Source organism: Bipolaris oryzae (assembly GCF_000523455.1).
Source record: "Bipolaris oryzae ATCC 44560 unplaced genomic scaffold scaffold_155, whole genome shotgun sequence".
NCBI classification, from domain to species: domain Eukaryota; kingdom Fungi; phylum Ascomycota; class Dothideomycetes; order Pleosporales; family Pleosporaceae; genus Bipolaris; species Bipolaris oryzae.
The window spans coordinates 1-18,771 of NW_006911431.1; the positions used below are offsets into that span (position 1 = coordinate 1).

The following is an 18,771-nucleotide window of genomic DNA, read 5'->3' on the forward strand; positions in this document are numbered from 1 at the left end:
GCTACTTAGCTGCTGGCTATTAAGAGAAGAGATAGCAAGAAAAATATCAGCTTCATTACGAGAGTGTAGAGTACGTGGTGGTGGAGCCATTGATGTATATAGCTTTTAGGGTGTATAAAGTTGGTAGGGTGGCCGACTCGCTTGTATGGCCGACTCGCTTATAAAACACGTTACGTGTAGAGATAGATTAAGTTTCGTATAGATACGTTTATATTTGTTAGGAAGTAAGCGAAGTAAGCGAATACTATCTAGTAATAAAGATTCGCGATAATAATTAAGAGATAGAATAGAGAGTATTGTGCTCTAAGACTTAAGCTATGTGTATGATGGGTAGTCCTGATGGGGAATATAGTAGACCTAACAGTCGTTCTATCGCTGCTATCTTACAGCCACCTCCGCCAAATCATGTGCGATACAATTGACCCTCAGCACCATGTCAGCTGCCCGGCCACAAGGCGTTACTCAGCCCCTTATTAGCTAATATATAATACAATGTATTCCGAACCAGCCTAAGGAGGATCTTTGGTCGCTTTGCTAGAAGTACCGACCAGGGTAGTAACGTCGCAAGACGTAGCGCGCGACAACCGCCAAAAAGCTAATAAAAACCTCTAAACACAAAACAAAGGCTCTTGAAATAAGTTCAAATTGTTTTGTGGGTTTGAAAGGCAGGTGTAGCTTGATGGTTGCGCTGTGGCAACTTAGTACTGCAAGACCATGAAAAGTGGCTATCTATAAATCAAGGCCGCAGCATCGATACGAACGTAGTTTTTAGCATGGTAAGTGTCAAGGTACTTATAAATAGGTATATTGCGTAGTTAAACAAGATTTAAACAGATATTAGGGGGTTACTAGAGCTTCTATTGCCTTAAAGTTGAAGTACCTGTAGCTTGTCTCGCTACGGTTAGACGTTACAACTGATCACTATTAACGTTACACTAGATTTATCAAAGTTGATCGAGTACATGTCAATCGAACTCGTAAGATCGCTCAACCATACATATGAACTTAGTGAATAATTCGCATAAGTAATCATTTAGAGCCGCGGACCTGGAACCCTTTTCTTTGGTAAATGATTATAGAAACATCAAAGATTGGGTGTGTTGACCACAATCCAGAACAACCATACCGAACCTACCTTCCCTCCTTTTCCTATCACTAATATCTTTCAACCCCTCACCGCAACTGTTTTCTTGAGCAGTGATCGTAAGGGCGCGTGCATGGATGTGAGGACATGAAAGAAGAGGGGACGTTTGGTGTACTGTTTACGATTGTGTGGGTGAAGAGTGGGAAGGGAGTCGACAAAGGGTGGAATGGACACTTGTTGGCCTAGGTGAAAAAAAGGGAAAGATGGGTTTGAGGTTTGGTATGCATTAATTATGGACTAGTGGGACAATGTGTTGGTTACTGCCTGACATCCAAGAATCGGTATAAGCCAATCTAATCCCACTCTTCCTGATATCTATATCTCGGGTCTATAACCTGTTGTACGGCAACTAATTTGCCCGAATCACATGCTCCCTGACAATGTGTTTACCATCCCTGCTACTACCCAAAACCTTTGCCCTTTCCATGATATTTGGCTCCTCATTCTGCAACTCTTGAGCGTTATCACCAATGCTTTTTGCATGCAAAGCCCGTGTTGAAGCTGGGTGCGGCGGTGGAGGTGGCGCCCAATCAACTTTGAAAAGCAAGTTGGGCCACCCTGTGGGATCATCTTCCATGAAGACAATGATGTGACTGACGTACTTGTTGCCTCCGATTTCCCTCTTGTGCTGGGCGAGCAAATATCCCGCAGCGATGCCGTTTGGTGATCCTGAGATACATGTCAGTCCAGGTGGCAATGTTGTAATATGTTGACTCTGAAGTTGGAACGCAGGAAGATGATGATATAAGAGGCCAACTTACCCAGAAGAGCCCTGTACTCTTCAGTTCCCGAATCAAATCGAACTCCTGGCCAAGGCGGCACTTCGTCATGACCACTTTTCTCCATCGCCATTTCAATAATGCGCCCAGTATCTTCATTGACGACTTCGAAAGAAAAAAAGGCGTTGATGCCTCCTAAATTATGGCCGCTCACCCTATTCCAGAAACCCCAACCAATGTCGGAACTGGATCTCAAGGCAGGCATTTCGTCGCGCGGGATTGGAATTTGTGGGGCTATATTCCACAGGTTGCGGGCCTGGGTCTCGGGAGACGAACGATCGATAAGGAAAATGTATCCGTCTCGGCTGTTCACGCCGATGATGAAGTGGGCACCCGTTACCTGTGAAAAATGAGATGTATTAGGAAGCTGAGTGGTTGAATCACGGGAATGATTGAACAACTCACCCTGTATCTCCGCCCGTTGACAGTGTACTGTTGTGTCGACTTTTGCGGGAGAGATCCATCAGGGTTTTTCTCAACAGCAGGGCCATTGTAATGAACGACCATGAAACAGCGATTAGGTCCACCATCTTTATAGTCGCGCATACTGATACCCAGCGCACCGAAAGCCCGTGTCAAGCCACTATATTTTGTTTTAAAGTCGCAAGCTCCCTTCCTGTTCTCGTCATCGCTGATGTCGTTGTAACCCCACGTAGTCAGCTCGTTTACAAGAGTACCATGCCATGGGGTGGTTAGTGGCGTGCAGTGTAGGACGGCTTGGTCAGGGTTGAGTGTAGTGCCAAAGAGTAATTTAGCCCCTTTGCAAGTTGCCTGGTCCCATAGAACTTTATCGGTAGCCGCGACATAGACAGTTTCCGCATCCGATCCGGTTGCTGGGTTGGAGGGTTTTGCGCGAGATTTATCAGTGAGCCCCGACTGATTGATCTCGCTTGCAGTCAGACAAACTAGATATAAGAAGATGATAACGACTAGGGATATGCGATTCATCTCGAAATCTGACGTGTGGTGTCTGAGAGTGTGTGCGTGGTTTAGGCAGAAGGTTCAAGAGCGAAACGAAGTGGGAATCATATTTGTACCTGAGGGATGAGGGAGTGTGTGCCAAAATAAGGCGCGCAAACGAGGTGAAATGACGTGTCTAAATCTGGCATAGCTGTCGTAACGAGAGTGAGTGAATGAGTGCGTATATATAAGCGGTAAGCATTCGTGAATGAGAGCGGAAACAGGCCCTTCCAAGAGTCCATCGCAATTGGTGCAAAGGCGTAAGAGAGTGAAAGAAAGTCTCGTGTCGATTTTGCCCACAGGATATTCAAACGGATTTGATTGATTATGGGTGCAGTAAGATGGATTCTGGTATGCGAGAGAAAAAGGGTAGGATAGTATGACCATCTTTCCCCCGCAGTGACAAGTGCGTGCAAATCTCCTATTATGGGGTAAGCAGAAGAAAGATTAGGATATTGTCAAGATCGAATCGCATCGGGATACAAACGATGGCTCTCCTAGGGGTGAATGATTCACATCTGCATGTGCGGCAAGTTCCGAATGGCTAATGAATTTTTACAATGTCGCTCTTCGTGGACAAGCATATTGATAACGAAGTGAGATATCGTATTGATGCAGAATTTTTCGAGAAGATGTAGTTTCGAGAGTACTAGATAGCTAAATGAAGATAGTATCAGACTAAGAGCTTGCAAAAAGAGGGACCGATTTACACGGAAGGTGCAAAAGGGAGTACACGTCTTTTTTTCTCGCGAGGCATCCCAAGGTAAGTCGCTCAAGCGAGTTCAGAACATCAAAAACTCACGTGGCTGTTCAGGCATAATGAAGTTAATGTATTTATTTTGCTTGAGTAGCTTGTATTGATGACATAAAGACATTGTTGAGCAAGAGGCGGACGTGATGAGATTCACAGAGCGAGGATATCGCACATATATCTAAGGTTACCCACCTGTGTATTGAGTCGAGGAGAAGGCGAGCTTGACCATTGGGTATACGGTACGGCCCGTCAACCAATCGCCCGAACTACTGGTTGCCCTGATCGAGTCAGTGGAGGCATGGTGAATACCAGCCATGGAAAGCCAATTGCATTTCTGCGGTGGCACTGATGTTGGGAGCTACAATGGTAATCCCGCATTTCGGATTGGTCGGGATATGGTCTCTTCCGCTGCCATGTTGGAGTGTGAATCTGGAAGTGATCACTGTCCTTCATCCTGGCGATGTTTTAGTTGTTCTATACTTGCTCGACTCGATAGCAATTCTCATGCGTGTCTGAGTCTCGGGACAGGGTTGGTAGGGGCGCAAAGCTGTATTTGCATCATCGTGGCGCTAGATTTATCTCAGTCACTATCGCTGTCATAGCCGGGGACAAGCATGGTAGACAGCTTCGATGGTGGTGGGGCTGATTTAACTTGAGGTTGAGGGGCTGGGGTAGGAGCTGGGGCCTGGGCCTTCTTCTTGATGCCGAGCGCTGCACTGAAGTCCTTCTTTTCTTTTGGCTTTTTGCTGAAGGATGCGACAACAGGCACGTCTATCGGGACATCCATCATATCCTCGTCGATAGCTTCCTCACCAATGTCTGGCATGCTTCGACTAGCAAACGCCTGTCGTGCTGCCTCGGCGTCCTCTTCGTCTTGTTTCTTCCTGCGCTCATCGGCAGCATCAGGCTGGACGTCGGGTCGAGTACCCAGGCTCTCTGCTTTCTCGAGGCGCGCGTTCCTTGAGCGAATCTCATCAAGGGCATCGGCAATAGCCATTTCGGTCTTGGCGTCGACTACTTTTGTTTCGAGCTCCTTCATGGCGTCGCGCTCTGCTTCCTCTTTCTCAAGGCGATCCAAGCGCTCCTCCTCGGTCTCCTCATTGAGCTTGGCCTCTCTCCAGGGCTCAAAATTACGCTTTGCGCCGCGCTCGCATTCATAATCCATGTTCTTGGGGTCGGTTTTGAAGGTGATTTCGCCAGAGCAGCGGGTGCAGCGGATATAGAAGCGGAAGATGGCAATATTGTAGTACTTTTGGTCGGTGGTTTCTTTGCGAGCGTTGAACTTGCGGCCTTTGTAGATGAACTCGCCACAGTGCGTGCATTTCATGGAGAAGGGCGCCATAAGGCGGACGGTCATGAGCTTGGGTCCTGCATTCTTAGGGCCGCGCTGGCGGGTGATTTTGGAAGGGTCGAAGTCTGGGGGGTAGTATTTGGTGAGGACTTTGCGTTCAGACATGATGGGCGGTGAGTGTCTTGGGAGAGTTGTTTATTGAAGCGTCGTGCGGTGTTATGTGGTGTTGTACGAGGCTGTGAGGGAGCGGCAATCTATTATTCTTATGGCAGCCAAGTTTGCTGACTAACACAACGGACTAATCAGCGAGTCCGCAGCAACCCCGCAAACATGTGCTTTCGTGTCATGCTGGCGCCCGCGCGTCGCCTTTGTGTGCATGGACATACTACACATGTAATATACTCAGTCACCCATTTGTCTTAACCCGCCAAAAGACCCACCTTCCTACGCGTCGATAACTCCCCCAGCACATGGCCACAGCAGCTCGTCACCATGGAAAATTATCTTCGCGAATGGCGCCAGGAGGCCCTCAACCGCTGCCAGTACGACACGGCCATCTTTGTTGCCGATAAGCTGCTGGCCCTCACTGGTATGCTGCCCTCCCCTCGCCCACCACTACTACCCTGGCCGCTCACGACACCCCATAGACGATGACCAAGATGCCTTTTGGCTGGCTCAGGTCCACTTCACTACGGGCAATTACAACCGCACCCAGGCCCTGCTTGCGCGCGGCAATCTGATTGAACGCACTCCCCAATGCCGCTACCTCGCCGCCCATTGCGCCATTAAGCTGGGCAAGACAGATGACGCCCTGCATATTCTCGGCGACAAGAACCCCACACATCTCATTGCCGCCCCAGACAGTGCCCGTACCAAGTTGCGCCATGTCCATGTAAATACACGCCACGGCCCCCGCCATAACCGTTCCGGCTCGCGCAACGAGCGCCTGCCCACGAGTGAGGAGCGCGACCGCGAGAATGCCGATAACATCAAGTCCGAGGCCGCCATGTGCTACCTGCGTGGCGTTTGCTATGCTAAGCTGAACTCGTTCGACCGCGCAAAGGAGTGCTACAAGACAGCCGTCCAGATTGACGTCCAGTGTTTCGAGGCCTTCGACGCCCTCATGTCCAACTCGCTCATGGCTCCAGACGAGGAGTGGAAGTTTCTCGAGTCGCTCAACTTCGACACTATCAACGTCTCCAGCAATCCCTCGCTGTCGCAAGAAGCTGCCTCCTTCACAAAGACACTCTATACCACCCGTCTGTCCAAGTACACCAGACCCGAGGAATTTGCGAATGCCACCGAGACGCTTACCACTCACTACAACCTTGGCGAAAACCCGGATATTGTTCTCTCCAAGGCCGACCTCATGTTCACACTGTGTAGATTCCGCGATACCCTTGCTCTTACCTCGTCCGTTCTTTCCAATGACAAATATAATTTCAACATCATGCCCATACACATAGCATCTCTGCACGAACTGGGCGAGAAAAATACTCTCTTTCTCCTCGCCCATGAGCTTGCGGACACACATCCTTCGGAACCGTGCGTGTGGTTTGCTGTTGGCACATACTATCTCGCAATCGGGCGCATAGCCGAAGCGCGCCGATACTTTTCGAAGTCGTCTATGATGGATCCGCACTTTGGGCCCGCATGGATTGGTTTCGCACATACCTTTGCTGCTGAAGGCGAACACGATCAGGCCATTTCTGCCTACTCGACCGCTGCACGGTTGTTCCAAGGCTCCCATCTGCCCCAGATGTTCCTCGGCATGCAGAACCTTCAATTAAACAACTTGACCTTGGCAAAGGAGTATCTCAAGACATCATATGACTTGTGTGAAAACGACCCCTGCCTACTCAACGAAATGGGTGTTGTCTATTTCCACGAGGGGCAGCTTGTCGACGCCATACATTTCTTCCGCAGAGCACTTGCCTTCTCAGAGCAAAACGAAGCAGATCCCGATACTTGGATACCCACGCGGATTAACCTTGCACATGCCCTTCGCAAGCACGAGAAATACAGCGAATCCCTCGCAACTTTCGACGACGTCCTTCGCCATGGCACAAAGGACCCCAGCGTATTCGCAGCAAAAGCACTAGTACTCCTTAACATGGACCGTAGCTGGGACGCCATTGTCACCCTGCATGAAGCCCTTGCCGTCGCACCCCAAGACCCCATGGCTACTGATCTCCTCAACCGCGCTTTGGAAGTCAACGAATCCGATAGCGGACACGCGCAGTCTGACCCGGCTGTTGAATCGACTTTTGCAGGCGAACCAGAAGAAAACGAAGAGATCGAAGAGCTGGAGCGCCGCATGAGTGGCAAGTTACGCGAAATTGAACAAAATCGCGTCGCGGGCAGACGGAGCCGCAGGAGACGCCATGCACAGGGTGGGGCAGTCGAGGATTTCAGTGCTTTTGGTGAAAGTATGGTAGTTGACTCGGATGAAGGATAATGCATTCATTGTTTGCATGTGTGAGTTGAATGGATTAAGAAAACCTTGGAATCTGGATACGGTTTTTCATTTGCATAGGGGGCGTCAAAACACTGAGGCTGGGGGTGCATTTTTTTCGGGACTTGAGCATAGCGTATGGAGTGAGCTGGGAATTGCCTATACTTTTTTTGGCAACAAGAGATACCAAAATCACGGGCGTTTTGAATGCTTTCTTTTCTTGTTCATCCATCTTGACATGTCTACTACATCTGTCGTCGTTGTTTTCCTCGTAGTGGCTCATGACTATGTCGGTGTCGCACAAAGCTTGTTCCCTTTGCTCGGTCTAAATTTATCAGTTTGCACCCCAGAAAGTCTTGTACACGAACACTGCTTTCTTTTTCATTTCGATTGTGACATGGTACCAATCTAGCTACTACGGGATTTACCCATCAGACCCCATGTATTGATAAATCTACTACATGCAGTGCTGTCTTATTCGACACTAATCCGACATCAACCCGACGGCTAATATCCGTAGTAAAAGGAAATAATGAAACCACCCAAACGCCCATTTCAACCCCACGACTATCCATCAGCAACCCTCCCCACATGTACCCAGTGATAGTAAAAGAAACAAAGAAAAAGATAGACCCGATGGCGAACCTCTAGCGTCCACAGTCTGAAGCGTCAGACCCGAAGCGACATATCCCATATCCGCGAATGAAATAAGAAAGAAATAAAACCCCCCCCCATCTCCAGTCATCCAACACCTTCCCACCCACAAAAATCACCGATACCTCCTGCCAACCACGCAAACCTCCCACTCCAACCTCGCCCTCTCCTCACTCACCCACCTTGGCTCTGGCGCGCGAAAACTCCCATCCGGATCAACGGTGCAAATCGTCCTTAGGAGTTCTAGATTATCAACTTTGGCGAGGACGCCGCCGTTGAGTTCTGAGAAGTCGGAGAGGCCGGTGGAGTGGTGGTGGTGTTTGACTGTTGTGAAGATGGAGAGGATGGAAGGGGAGGGGAGGCTGGGGGCGGTGGCAGTGGTTGGGGGAGAGTTAGTAGTGGAGGAAGGGCTGGTGATGCGAGGGTTGAGGGTGGGGGTGGGAGCGGCGACTTTGGATATGGCTTCGTGGTGAGCTTCTTGGTGCGAGGAGATGAATGAAGTTATCGAGTCGTGAATCATACGGCCGTTTTCTACGTCCCATTGGCTGACGGTGATGGGTTGGGTGGAGACGGGGGGTTGGTTGACGACGGGAGGTGGGTTTGGTGTGGGTGTAGTGTTGAGGGCGATGCTGGGTTGTTTGGACATTGAAATTTGGGTTGGTTGATTGCTCTGAGGAACTGGGGCGACACTGGTTGAAGTTGCGAGTGAGTTGAGCGACTCGTTTGCTACTTCTTTGCCAGTCACTTTCACTTCGCAAGGCACTGCTTGCTTGGCAGGCTGTGTCACTGATGGCTTCTTAGACTGCGCTACACTGGCGGCTGGCTGGCTGACTGGCTGCTTTTGAATCTTGCTCATGCTCTGCTTGTGGGCTACAGGCTTCCTAGAAGGATTTCCTGGGACGGAAGCTTTTGTGGCATGACTTGGTGGAACAAGGTTCTTCTTAGATTCTCGACATCTCTCAACCTTCTCCCATTCACTTCGTGTCCATTGCCGACCAGACTGATCCGCGATCGGAGACTGTTGTAGACTCTTAGTTCCCGGCGGCATATATTGGTGCTGCTGTTGAACTCCTGGGTTTGCGGGTCCTGGAGGTGGTCCCATGTTGCCTTTCTGGTGCTGAAGTAGATCTGGGTGCGTCTGCGGCGCCATTCCATTGTGCATATCATTCATATGCAAAGAGTCATTTAAACTCATCGTCATGAGCGACGGTGTCTGTGAGGCTTGCTGGAGCTGTGACCCCAGTCCAGAGCCTCTTGTTGTCGATGCTTGGGCCTTCTGTGCTTCCTGGCGCCGAACAAGTTCCTCATACTGTTGGCGGCTCCACTGACGACCAAGCTTGTCGATAAAAGTGGGATTTCCTGCCTTCGCCACGTGCGACAATGGCTGCGTGGATGGATGAATTCCCTGCTGTAGTAGTGATTGCTGTCCCTGACCTTGCTGCGTCATGTGCGCCTGTTGCTCTGCGAAGCGTTGGTTCTGTACCTCTGGCCTGCTTTGCGACTGATACGCCCTTCCGTCTGTGTATTCACACAGAGGGTGTCCAACGTGATGTGGATGCACCTGTGACTGCATCTGTGGTTGGAACCGCTGTTGGACTTGCACGGCCTGGAATAGTTGGGCTTGATCGACTTGAGGCTTCGTTCTGGAGAAATGCTCCGCAAGGATTTTACCCGTAATCTCGATCATCTGTTGGTATGTATATCTCTGACCAGTGGTCAAATCTGTGTAACTGCCGGGACATGACAGTCCCTTAGCAGGCCGTACCACAGCCTTTCCAGTTTGTGGATCCCGCATCCAGATGTTGTGAACCATTTGGTTCCTGGTATAGGTGAGCGCAGTGGCATTCTCTCTATACACTGCTTGTTGTGGTGGGATCATAGGCGGCCGAACTGGCTGTACGGGGTATCCGGTTGATGGCGGAACTCGGTAGCTACTACTGTCGTTTATGTGGTTGTTGTTGTACACTCGACTTGCAGGAAAGGTGTGATGATTATCCATATTAGATAAACAATGTGCGAATAGATCGGAAGATGGGTATAGGGAACGCGGTGTCGCGCTACTGGATGTGAAGGTAGCCACAGGCTGCCCTAAAGCTAAGGGGTCGATGGCGATGTATAACTGTTATGTACGTAAACCGCAATGTGGAAGAAGTACCGATCGCCGCGTGGGATGAAGGAATAAAGATGGGTGGTGAGAAGAGATATGGGAAGCGGGTGGATATAAGAGATTTGGAAGGAGTTAAGTGAGCAAGAGATGAGGTGAAGTTGACTTTAGAAAGTCGCTGCCAACCACGCAACAGAACTGCAGGACCAAGCGACAGTTTGAATAACGCAAGTCGATAACGACGAAGAATCTGCTAGGAACTACTCGTCTTGTAGAGATGTGGAAACAGGTTTGGTACTAAGTGAAGGCAATTACAGGTGACTATGTCGTCGAGTCGTCCGTGTTTGTCTAAGGCATCAATAAGGTGAGTACGGTGAATATGTACGGGGCGGTCTATACCACGTGGGCGAATATCTAGTGCGTTCCCATAGATGCAAGGCACCAGAAATGAGTATGAAGGGTACCGTTATCAGATGTCATTTAAAGGTAACAGCATTATTGTAGCGTGTCAGCAGTATTGCGGAGTGTGCGTTCGTGCGATTCGCTACTGGTCGCTATCAAATATCCTGACAAACAACGATGAACATATCGCTAGTGTCGCTATCTTCATACTACAATATTGCGAACAGACAGTGAGCCCTTAAGTATCTCAATAACATTCTTCTCATCCCTAGTTGATGGCTCGATGAGCCCTATAGGTACAAGAATGTTGGTACACGTGATTCAAGTCCCAGTAGCGCCTTAAAGAGATAGTTCAAAACAAAACACTCACTCTACTCAGCCACACACATAACAATGCCAAGTGCCCGCGCTATATGCTTCGCAGAGAATCTTTCTTCAACTCTAACCAGAACAATGCAGGAACACTCATACGTAGCCTACCAACAAACGTCAGCCTGCAACAACTTGAAATCCAACCAAAATTGTGCAGATGTCATATAATACCTTTCCTAGCACCCTGGAAGAAGAATCGGACAATGAAGACCTGGAGAGCTGCCATGGTCACAATCAGACCTGACTCCATCAGACTGAAGTTGAATATCCTCTTCTCGGTGCTCTTGACAGTGCTAAAGTTGCGGTTCTCGCGTGTGCGGAAGTACTTTTGGTTGCGCGAAATGGTCGAGAGTTGTGCTGAAAGTTTGAGGATGGACTCTTCGATTACGGAGGTCTGCTCAGGGGAGGAGCCCTGCTTGGAGGGAATCTTGGCGCGGGCGGCTTCGTTCTCGACCTGTGTACGCAGAGAGGGTCAGTAAGAGTAGGGCATGCGAGAGGGTATGAGCCAGGGAAAGACGTACGGCAATCTCGAAATCCACCACCTTCTCCGCAAATGTACTCATCTCGTTGCTGAAACAGAATTTGTACTCTCCAACATCATTCGCGGTGAAGACAAAGTCCCCCTGACGTTCCTTTGTACCATCGATAATAACTTTGTCTCCAGGACCGGTGACTTTGTAGTCGATGTCGAACGAACCACCGGATTGTACCTGTTCATATAACTCGTCAGTTTTGCTTTCATAAACTGACTGATCACACTGTGCATTGTATGGTTCCCTAGTATGGACATTGAAGTCCATGCAGAAAGTGCAATTGTAAGTTGAGGACTCGACGTACAGCGAAGTAAAAGGCCAGCTTAGTCCCCTTGTTCACAGTAGTTGCGAAGAAGCAGGCTACTTCGTGTGCATCCATTTTGTAGGTGAGAGCGGTAGCATACACCGCAGTGGTGTAAGTCAGCATAACGCTGAGTAGCGTAAGGAACCCGCGCATCGTGTGTGTTGGCGTGAGACGACTGCTTTGGTTCTTGGATGTTCAGGTGTTGCTAAGTTCCAGCTGTCGACAACGTCGGCACCACATTTTGCCGATGCAGGGATGTGCGACAGGGGAAAGCGCGGGCGCGGGGATGACTATTAGCAATAGTGGCGAATGAGAGCAAAGGAACATGGCTTCCCGCAGATCATCGAGTACGTTGTTGTACATGTGTATGTAGTATGGTACATACATGTGTAAAGTATGCAGGCAGACTAACAACCAAGCCATAATGCTACTTCTGCTATCCTGGTCTGCACGATGCACACGCTACACGTGATCCAAATAAGACGCTACAAACATCTCGACGCCTGTGCTCACTTGTTCACGCACGCGACTCCGCCTATGCAATGCCTCAAAGCTTCCTGCGCCAACGCTTCTTGAATGCGCGCAATGCATCCTACCCCGCTTAGCAATCCAGACATGTATCTTTTTCTCTTGCTAAAATGTGAGGTCGCCGCAACGTGCAATGGTTCTGGGCGGTCTCGTGATATCCTACACTGCTGTTTCTAGGCTTCAACGAATGAAGATGGAGTCTGTCTTGCCCCAGAGCGTCCGTGTTTTGGCTGGATGGTCGAGTCCTAGTGAAACATCGTCGCGCCCTGCTATTGCGTCCCATAATACATCGTCTACAATCTGTCAGTGTGTGCTAACAAAGAAATACAAAGGGACAATGCCTTACCATCATCTAAAGGTTCCGGCTTCGAGTATTGCGACCTGCTTACAAGAGCAAACTTGATCTTATCCAATTGCTTGCCCTTGATCTTGGTGAAGTCTGAAAGTCGCTGTTTGGTCTCGCTAAACGGCTCGCCCTATACCATGTCAGCATCGGTCGTGCAGTGGCCACGTACTAGTGCATAACCTACCTCCTTGATCGAGAGTTGGAATGGAACACCATGTGGTTTTGATGGTTCCTTGTCATAGTGGAAAACTGTAATCTTCTTTGACGACTCGTCGTCAGAGTAAGGCGCGACAAAGATTTGGGTGTAGTCGTAGAGGCTCATGATGGAGTGATCTGGTGGAAGGACCTTGTGGAACTTGTGCATGTGAGCCTCGTATGCCCGCGTCTTTTGCATTATCTCATCGCTGATGCCGGCTTTCTTTTGCAGAGCCTCGAGGAGATCGGAAACCTGGGCGTTCTTGGGGACCATCAACGTGTGTTCCTCCTGTCTCGTGTTAGCAATGAAGAGCATAAGCAAGTACGATGTACACGAGCACTCACCTCTTTGCTAAGTCCATCGGGCAGCCACGTCACCTTGACGGGTTTCCTCTGCTCTAGCTCCTTCAAGCTCATATCCAACACTTCGTAAAACAACGCATCGTTTCGCTGCATAGCACTCGCCGAGTAGTTGTATGGACCAGGGAAAAGGATGTTGTTTAGTGTTGAGGTGGCGCTGTATTTGATGGCTTGCTTGGGTTTACCAGCAGTGCTGACGGTGGTGAAGCGGAGGTGGCTGGGATCAGTCTTGAGTTGCTCCGCTACTTTGCTAGCGAACTGATCATATGCCATCTTTTTGCTAAGAGTCAGGGAAAAGGTCGGCAGATCTGCTTCAGGTACCCTTGGCACGAACTCAATGTTAATCTTGTTAAGTAAATAATCGTAGAATTCCTTGGCTTCGGTATAGCCTCCTGCCGCAGTGATTTGCGCAGCCTCTTTTTCACTGAGTACGCGTTGGACGGTAATGATGTCGCCGTCTTGAATCTCAGAGGCTGCCAATGTTACCTTGGGCTTCATTGCTTCGATCATGTTTTGCTTGATCTCTTCTGAGAGCTTGATCTGCGTTCCAGCGGGCCAGCCCATCATCTTCAGAATTGTAGGTGTAAGGTCGGACACTTTGTCTTGATATGCTGCATAGAAGGTTCCCATGCCAAATAGACTTTGCTGATTGGCGTCAAAGTGCTTCAGGAAGATCATCAGTGGGCGGTTGTTAGCCTGGCCTTTGAGGTCTACCAATCGTTCACCAAATATCGGCGCGCCAGTCTCATCGCGGTCCTCGGCCTTTTCGATCCACATTCTGAACTGCGCCTGCTTTGTGCCATGCTTACTAGCCGCCTCTTCGACCGTCATTTCAGGGAACTCCAGAGCCGTATCAGGGCGAACGGTACCGTTTTGTCTGTTAACCATGGACCACGGACGTAGCATATCAGCCTGCGTTCCCAAGTCCTGGGCAACGGTTGCCGCAAAGTCGGCCATTGTAGTCGCTCGGAGAACTCGGTAGATCTTTGGACTAGCGGGCGTCTCTACCTCGTTCTTCCACGGCACTATGTCGAATCCCTGATAGACGCTGAATTGATCGTTGGACGCGACGGCAACGTCCATGTAGAGATGCGCCTCCTCGCGCTCCTTCTTCCTGCGCTCCAAGGCGGCCCGTTCCTCAGCAAGTCGCTCGGCCAGATGCTTGGGGGGCTCTACAGCTTTACTGTCCATAAGCACCTGATCGAGTCTTGTCTCTCTGATGTAAACCAGCATGTAAGCGCTCATGGAGCGCTTTGCAGACCAGGCTCGTGTGTAGGGATTCCGCTGGCCGGTGTTTCCGTTGGCTTGCACATAGTCACCACCAAAGTTTTCCTCGAGCGCCTCCCGCAGCGTGGCGCGTGTAACCCGATCGTCGTCAAACTTGTAGTAGTGTCCGTCCTTGGTAGGCTTGAGAAAAGCGTAGTAATGACCGGCATTAAGATCGCCGCTGTGAACCAAAACGCCGTGAAGATGATACACCCACGATTCTGATCGGTCGGCGCCCTCGGAGAGGTAGGGCGCGGCGTCCCAAACCTCTGGAAATTCGTAACGATCGTTGACCTTCATCATAGCGTCGCGCTGGAAGTCGTATTCGAAACGCTTTAGTTGGAGATGTAGCACAGGCGGAAAGCTCTCGAAAATCACGCCCTTTCTGGCGTCCTGTAGTCCAAAGCCCTCTGCAAAATATTTGTTTTCACCGTCCATGGTTTCGACCTGGACGTAGTCTCTGAAGCTGTCGTCGAGGTTCTTGTTGCCGCTCACATTCAATTGGATATCCCAGAATTCCTCAACGCGAGAAGATTCGTAGTCGACGTTAATACATGATATGTAGGTCTTCATCTTGCCAACAAACATTTTTGTCAAGGCGCCCTCAGCCTCTGTGCCTTTCATTCTCTCATCGAGCTTGTCCATGAGCACGCGAGATAGCTCCTGCACATCTTGTTGCTCAAAAATCTGCTTAGAGTCCCAACCGAAAGAGTGGGTCAATTCCGTGGTTCCCACGGCGGTGGTTGATGTTTGTAGGAGGTAGAAAAGCCTCTGCAGGGCGTATGCGCTATTCGAACGGTCGGCCTCTTCCGCAGTGGGGATTTGGTATACGGCCTACCAAGGTCAGTAGAAGTATTGTTGGCTCAGGCTTGGTACCTACTTGACGAAACGCCGTTGTGAAGAACAGGGATTGAAGAAGCGAATTCAGGTAACATGTTGCGCCCTGGTTCTTGAGACCAACCATGCCAGTTTCCTTTTTCGAGTCGTAGCTAGCCAAGTCAGAAGTGAGGCTTTTCACGTCGCAATGTCAAGACTCACTTGATGAAGTTGTGCCATAGCACACCGGTGGGGTCCTTTAGTACTCTGACGTATGCCGTCACATTGGCGGCATTGTCCTCGACCATTGGCCGGCCACGATCCTCCCACGAGTTGCTAAATAGCTTTCTAAGCTCGGCGAAGCGCGTGAAGCCCCAATCGCCCTCGTCGGCGGTGAAGCGGTGGTGTGCGGTGTGCGTTGTGAAGATGCTGGGGTCGTTTGGGTTCCATAGGACGAGCATAAACTCTACGCAGGCATACCAATCCTCGGGCATCTGCTTCTCGTCGTAGGCCTGCTCGAGGTAGAAGGAGGCAAAGTCGACATTGTTGCCGTAGGGGAAGAAGAGGATACGCCAGGGATGTCCACCGCACTCGAATATGGGGCCGTGTTCACGCCTAGTGAGTGTCCGCCAGTCTCTGATCTCCCAGGTGTGGTAGGCCTCGGCCTCTGTCTCATACTCAGCAGTCTTGGGCATATGCCTCTTCATGAAAGCATCGTACTCGTCTGCGCGGGGTTCGGCATCGGCGTCGACGTCGTCCATGGCATCATCCGTGTCGGGCGTGATGATGGCAACGTCGGCCTTTTCGTCGTACTCGTGGTCGACGAGCATGTCACTCTCAAGCTGCAGGCACAGTGGGGTCAGCATGTCGGGGGCATTGTGTCGATGTGCAGCCAAGGGCGCAAGCTCACCTGGTCCATGGTGTCTGCTCGGGCCCGGCAGCAGCGGGAGATGGTGGTGGTAGAGGTGGTGGTGGTGGCGGCAGCGGGGACAGACAGGCAGCAGCAGCGGCGGCGACGGCAGGAAGCAGCAGGCCGGCAGAGAAGGAGCTTCCGGGGCGGATGGCGGGCGGGAAGGCACGATGGTGTGCGCTCAACGCAGGGTTGGTGGCCGAGGGAAGCTGCGCGCCAGTCGCCGTTCTCAGTCTGAAAGGAACGAAGTTGCAGGCGGGCGGGAGCAGATGCGCGCGAGCGACACACGGGCAAGGATGGCTGTCTCGCTAAAAGGTGGCGGCTGTGGAGACGTGACGATGGGATTATCGCCCTGCCACGGTCCCAAAAAAAATAAAAAAATTATGTATGTAGGGGTAGGAGGAAGTAGTGTACTTGGGCGGGAGGGGCTTAGGAGAGGGCAGTCTGCGACACACAAAGACAGAAGCCGGGGGGAAGAACAAGACTCGCAAGCCAACGACCAGCCAGCCAGCGAGCCAGGCCAGCTCTCTTGTCTGCAAGTGTGGGTGCAGCCTTGGCGTTTATCGACGGTGGAGAGCATCCAACCCACGACGTCATTCGTCCGTTTGTCATTCCGTCCGAGGCTGGCAAGACATCATGCCATGCCCCCCCGGGCCACCATTGACGCCTGCAACACACACAGGACACTTTCTGTTGTGGAATTGCGCCCGTCTGCACCGGCTGACGACGCGTCCTCGGTAGACTGCCTGTACTTTGGCGCTGTCAGAGAATCCCAGGTGTTGAGGTTCGCTCGTCCAAAGCAGTGGTGCGCCCGAGTGCGGAGCTCAATGTCACATGTGCCCGTGTCCAGGTGCAGTGCCAACAGAACCTCGCAGACCCAAACACTTGCCTCTGAGACTCTCAGCAGCTATGATTGTAGGAAAACACCGTCTCGCGCCAGCTGTGCGGCGCTCCTACAATGGCTTGCGAAGAACCCCTCGTCCCGTTGCCCACGCCCCACCCCAAGCCCGCTCTCAGCATGCCGCAGCCGTTGCGCCCGCATGGAGACCGTCTTCGGCCCTCGACGAGTAAGCTGCGTACCAGCAACTCATGCTCCATGGCCACTAGAGCTGATACCAGACTACAGATGGGTGCAGCGTGAAGCCAGGCCCATAAGCTTGCGCCAGTTGACTTTCTTCGGAAGAACCCTCACCGAGTCTCGTCTGCTCGACTCGGCCAACTACTGCAGATTGGAGCTTCCCACCAGGTCGTACCATGGCGCCCTGCGTGCCAGAGCATCCTGTTGACTCTCTGCAGACTCGCCCATCGTCTTCGCGATATCCAAACCCTGCCCTACGTCGTCGTCGCCAATCCCCATCTTGCCCATGTCTACGAGTCCTACCTGCGCGCCTTTGAGCGCTTTCGTCGCATACCTGAAATACGCTCGCTGCAAGACAATGAAAAGTATTGCAAGGTGCTCGAGGAGACATTGACTGAGCACGCGACCGTCATACCCCGCCTCGCAACAGGTGTCTTGGAGGTGCGAGGCCTCATCAAGCCAGAGGAAACCGACAAGTTCATGACCACCATGCTGCGCTCGGTATTGTTTTGCCCTCACTCGCGCACTTGAACCATATTGATGCAAATCAGCGCATATCTCGCAGAGTCATTGCAGAACAACATCTTGCTCTCACCGAAACCTTCAACTCGCCCTGGCACTTCCCCCAGGCCAAGCACCCTCCACATGACCAAGAAGCCGTTGGTGAGATCTTTCTGCGATGCAACGCCAAGGAAATCGTCGAAGACTGCGGGAAGACTATGCGGGAGCTCATCAGACGCACCTATGGCCCCGATGTTGCAATTCCCGAAATCAAAGTCTACGGCCATGTCGAAGCGACGTTTCCCTACATCTTGAGCCATCTCGAGTACATCATTGGCGAATTGCTGCGCAACTCAATCCAGGCCGTCATTGAACAGCCCAAATCCAAAGGCACCAAGCTGCCACCAATCGAAGTTTTGATATGCGAGACTTCGCAGCACGTCATCATCCGCATCTCTGACCAGGGCGGTGGAATCCCGAATGAGGTCCTGCCTTATTTGTGGAGCTTCAGCAAAGGGCCGCGACGCCAGAGGCGGATGGAGAATTTGGCGAGGGTACCAAAGCTCCTCGGGACGCTGCAGGAATTGCAAGTGCCTGGCGCTGAGTCTGCCGCAGAGATACAACAAAAGCAAGACACGCGATCAAAATACGGCGACTCAGGCCATCACATAGGCTCTTTATCTTCGCTTACCAGTCGTGCGCCAGATCTCCGTCTCGGCATCGGGCTTCCAATGTCGCGGCTGTATGCAGGTAAGCAAATGACAATAGGCTCACTTCGATATGACTGACTGACTGTCCTTAGAATATTGGGCTGGAAGTCTGGAAATACATAGTCTCGAAGGCTATGGCGTTGATGCCTTCCTCCAGATATCCAAACTGGGCAACAAGAACGAGCGCCTCACCACTCGCGCTTCTATGGATGCCATTTAGACGGGTTAGTGTAGAACATGCACCGCAGTAGAAGGTGGGAAGGTGCCATCAGCATTCCATTGTTGTTGCGAGCGCTGCATGTGCGTCAG

The 18,771-nt window shown here is 51.1% G+C and overlaps 9 protein-coding genes across 9 annotated transcripts; 4 read left to right on the forward strand and 5 right to left on the reverse strand.

Moving 5' to 3' along the window:
* Positions 1 to 1,493: 1,493 nt before the first annotated feature.
* On the reverse strand, positions 1,494 to 2,871 carry COCMIDRAFT_104432 (uncharacterized protein; the record flags this gene model as incomplete). The annotated part of the gene is made up of 3 exons (XM_007693196.1): positions 1,494 to 1,813; positions 1,906 to 2,263; positions 2,329 to 2,871. The coding sequence occupies 3 exons, from the start codon at positions 2,869 to 2,871 to the stop codon at positions 1,494 to 1,496; spliced, it is 1,221 nt and encodes a 406-aa protein (XP_007691386.1).
* An 896-nt stretch (positions 2,872 to 3,767) lies between these two features.
* On the forward strand, positions 3,768 to 3,986 carry COCMIDRAFT_104441 (uncharacterized protein; the record flags this gene model as incomplete). Its single annotated transcript, XM_007693197.1, has 1 exon — positions 3,768 to 3,986. A coding segment is annotated over one exon (219 nt), but the record flags the coding sequence as incomplete, so codon positions are not given.
* Positions 3,987 to 4,217: 231 nt separating this feature from the next.
* COCMIDRAFT_39797 (uncharacterized protein) lies at positions 4,218 to 5,093 on the reverse strand (the record flags this gene model as incomplete). Its single annotated transcript, XM_007693191.1, has 1 exon — positions 4,218 to 5,093. The coding sequence occupies one exon, from the start codon at positions 5,091 to 5,093 to the stop codon at positions 4,218 to 4,220; it is 876 nt and encodes a 291-aa protein (XP_007691381.1).
* Positions 5,094 to 5,420: 327 nt separating this feature from the next.
* Positions 5,421 to 7,386, forward strand: COCMIDRAFT_104453 (uncharacterized protein; the record flags this gene model as incomplete). The annotated part of the gene is made up of 2 exons (XM_007693198.1): positions 5,421 to 5,517; positions 5,576 to 7,386. The coding sequence occupies 2 exons, from the start codon at positions 5,421 to 5,423 to the stop codon at positions 7,384 to 7,386; spliced, it is 1,908 nt and encodes a 635-aa protein (XP_007691388.1).
* Positions 7,387 to 8,152: 766 nt separating this feature from the next.
* On the reverse strand, positions 8,153 to 10,036 carry COCMIDRAFT_104425 (uncharacterized protein; the record flags this gene model as incomplete). The annotated part of the gene is made up of 1 exon (XM_007693199.1): positions 8,153 to 10,036. One exon carries the CDS (start codon positions 10,034 to 10,036, stop codon positions 8,153 to 8,155), a length of 1,884 nt encoding a protein of 627 aa, XP_007691389.1.
* Positions 10,037 to 11,075: 1,039 nt separating this feature from the next.
* On the reverse strand, positions 11,076 to 11,905 carry COCMIDRAFT_29218 (uncharacterized protein; the record flags this gene model as incomplete). Its single annotated transcript, XM_007693183.1, has 3 exons — positions 11,076 to 11,369; positions 11,437 to 11,625; positions 11,753 to 11,905. The coding sequence occupies 3 exons, from the start codon at positions 11,903 to 11,905 to the stop codon at positions 11,076 to 11,078; spliced, it is 636 nt and encodes a 211-aa protein (XP_007691373.1).
* Positions 11,906 to 12,460: 555 nt separating this feature from the next.
* Positions 12,461 to 16,182, reverse strand: COCMIDRAFT_8267 (uncharacterized protein; the record flags this gene model as incomplete). Its single annotated transcript, XM_007693178.1, has 7 exons — positions 12,461 to 12,573; positions 12,627 to 12,756; positions 12,811 to 13,110; positions 13,167 to 15,281; positions 15,328 to 15,436; positions 15,486 to 16,105; positions 16,174 to 16,182. 7 exons carry the CDS (start codon positions 16,180 to 16,182, stop codon positions 12,461 to 12,463), a joined length of 3,396 nt encoding a protein of 1,131 aa, XP_007691368.1.
* A 456-nt stretch (positions 16,183 to 16,638) lies between these two features.
* COCMIDRAFT_104440 (uncharacterized protein) lies at positions 16,639 to 16,914 on the forward strand (the record flags this gene model as incomplete). Its single annotated transcript, XM_007693200.1, has 1 exon — positions 16,639 to 16,914. A coding segment is annotated over one exon (276 nt), but the record flags the coding sequence as incomplete, so codon positions are not given.
* A 168-nt stretch (positions 16,915 to 17,082) lies between these two features.
* COCMIDRAFT_29220 (uncharacterized protein) lies at positions 17,083 to 18,682 on the forward strand (the record flags this gene model as incomplete). The annotated part of the gene is made up of 4 exons (XM_007693184.1): positions 17,083 to 17,240; positions 17,470 to 17,752; positions 17,803 to 18,502; positions 18,555 to 18,682. 4 exons carry the CDS (start codon positions 17,083 to 17,085, stop codon positions 18,680 to 18,682), a joined length of 1,269 nt encoding a protein of 422 aa, XP_007691374.1.
* Between the last annotated feature and the right edge of the window lie 89 nt (positions 18,683 to 18,771).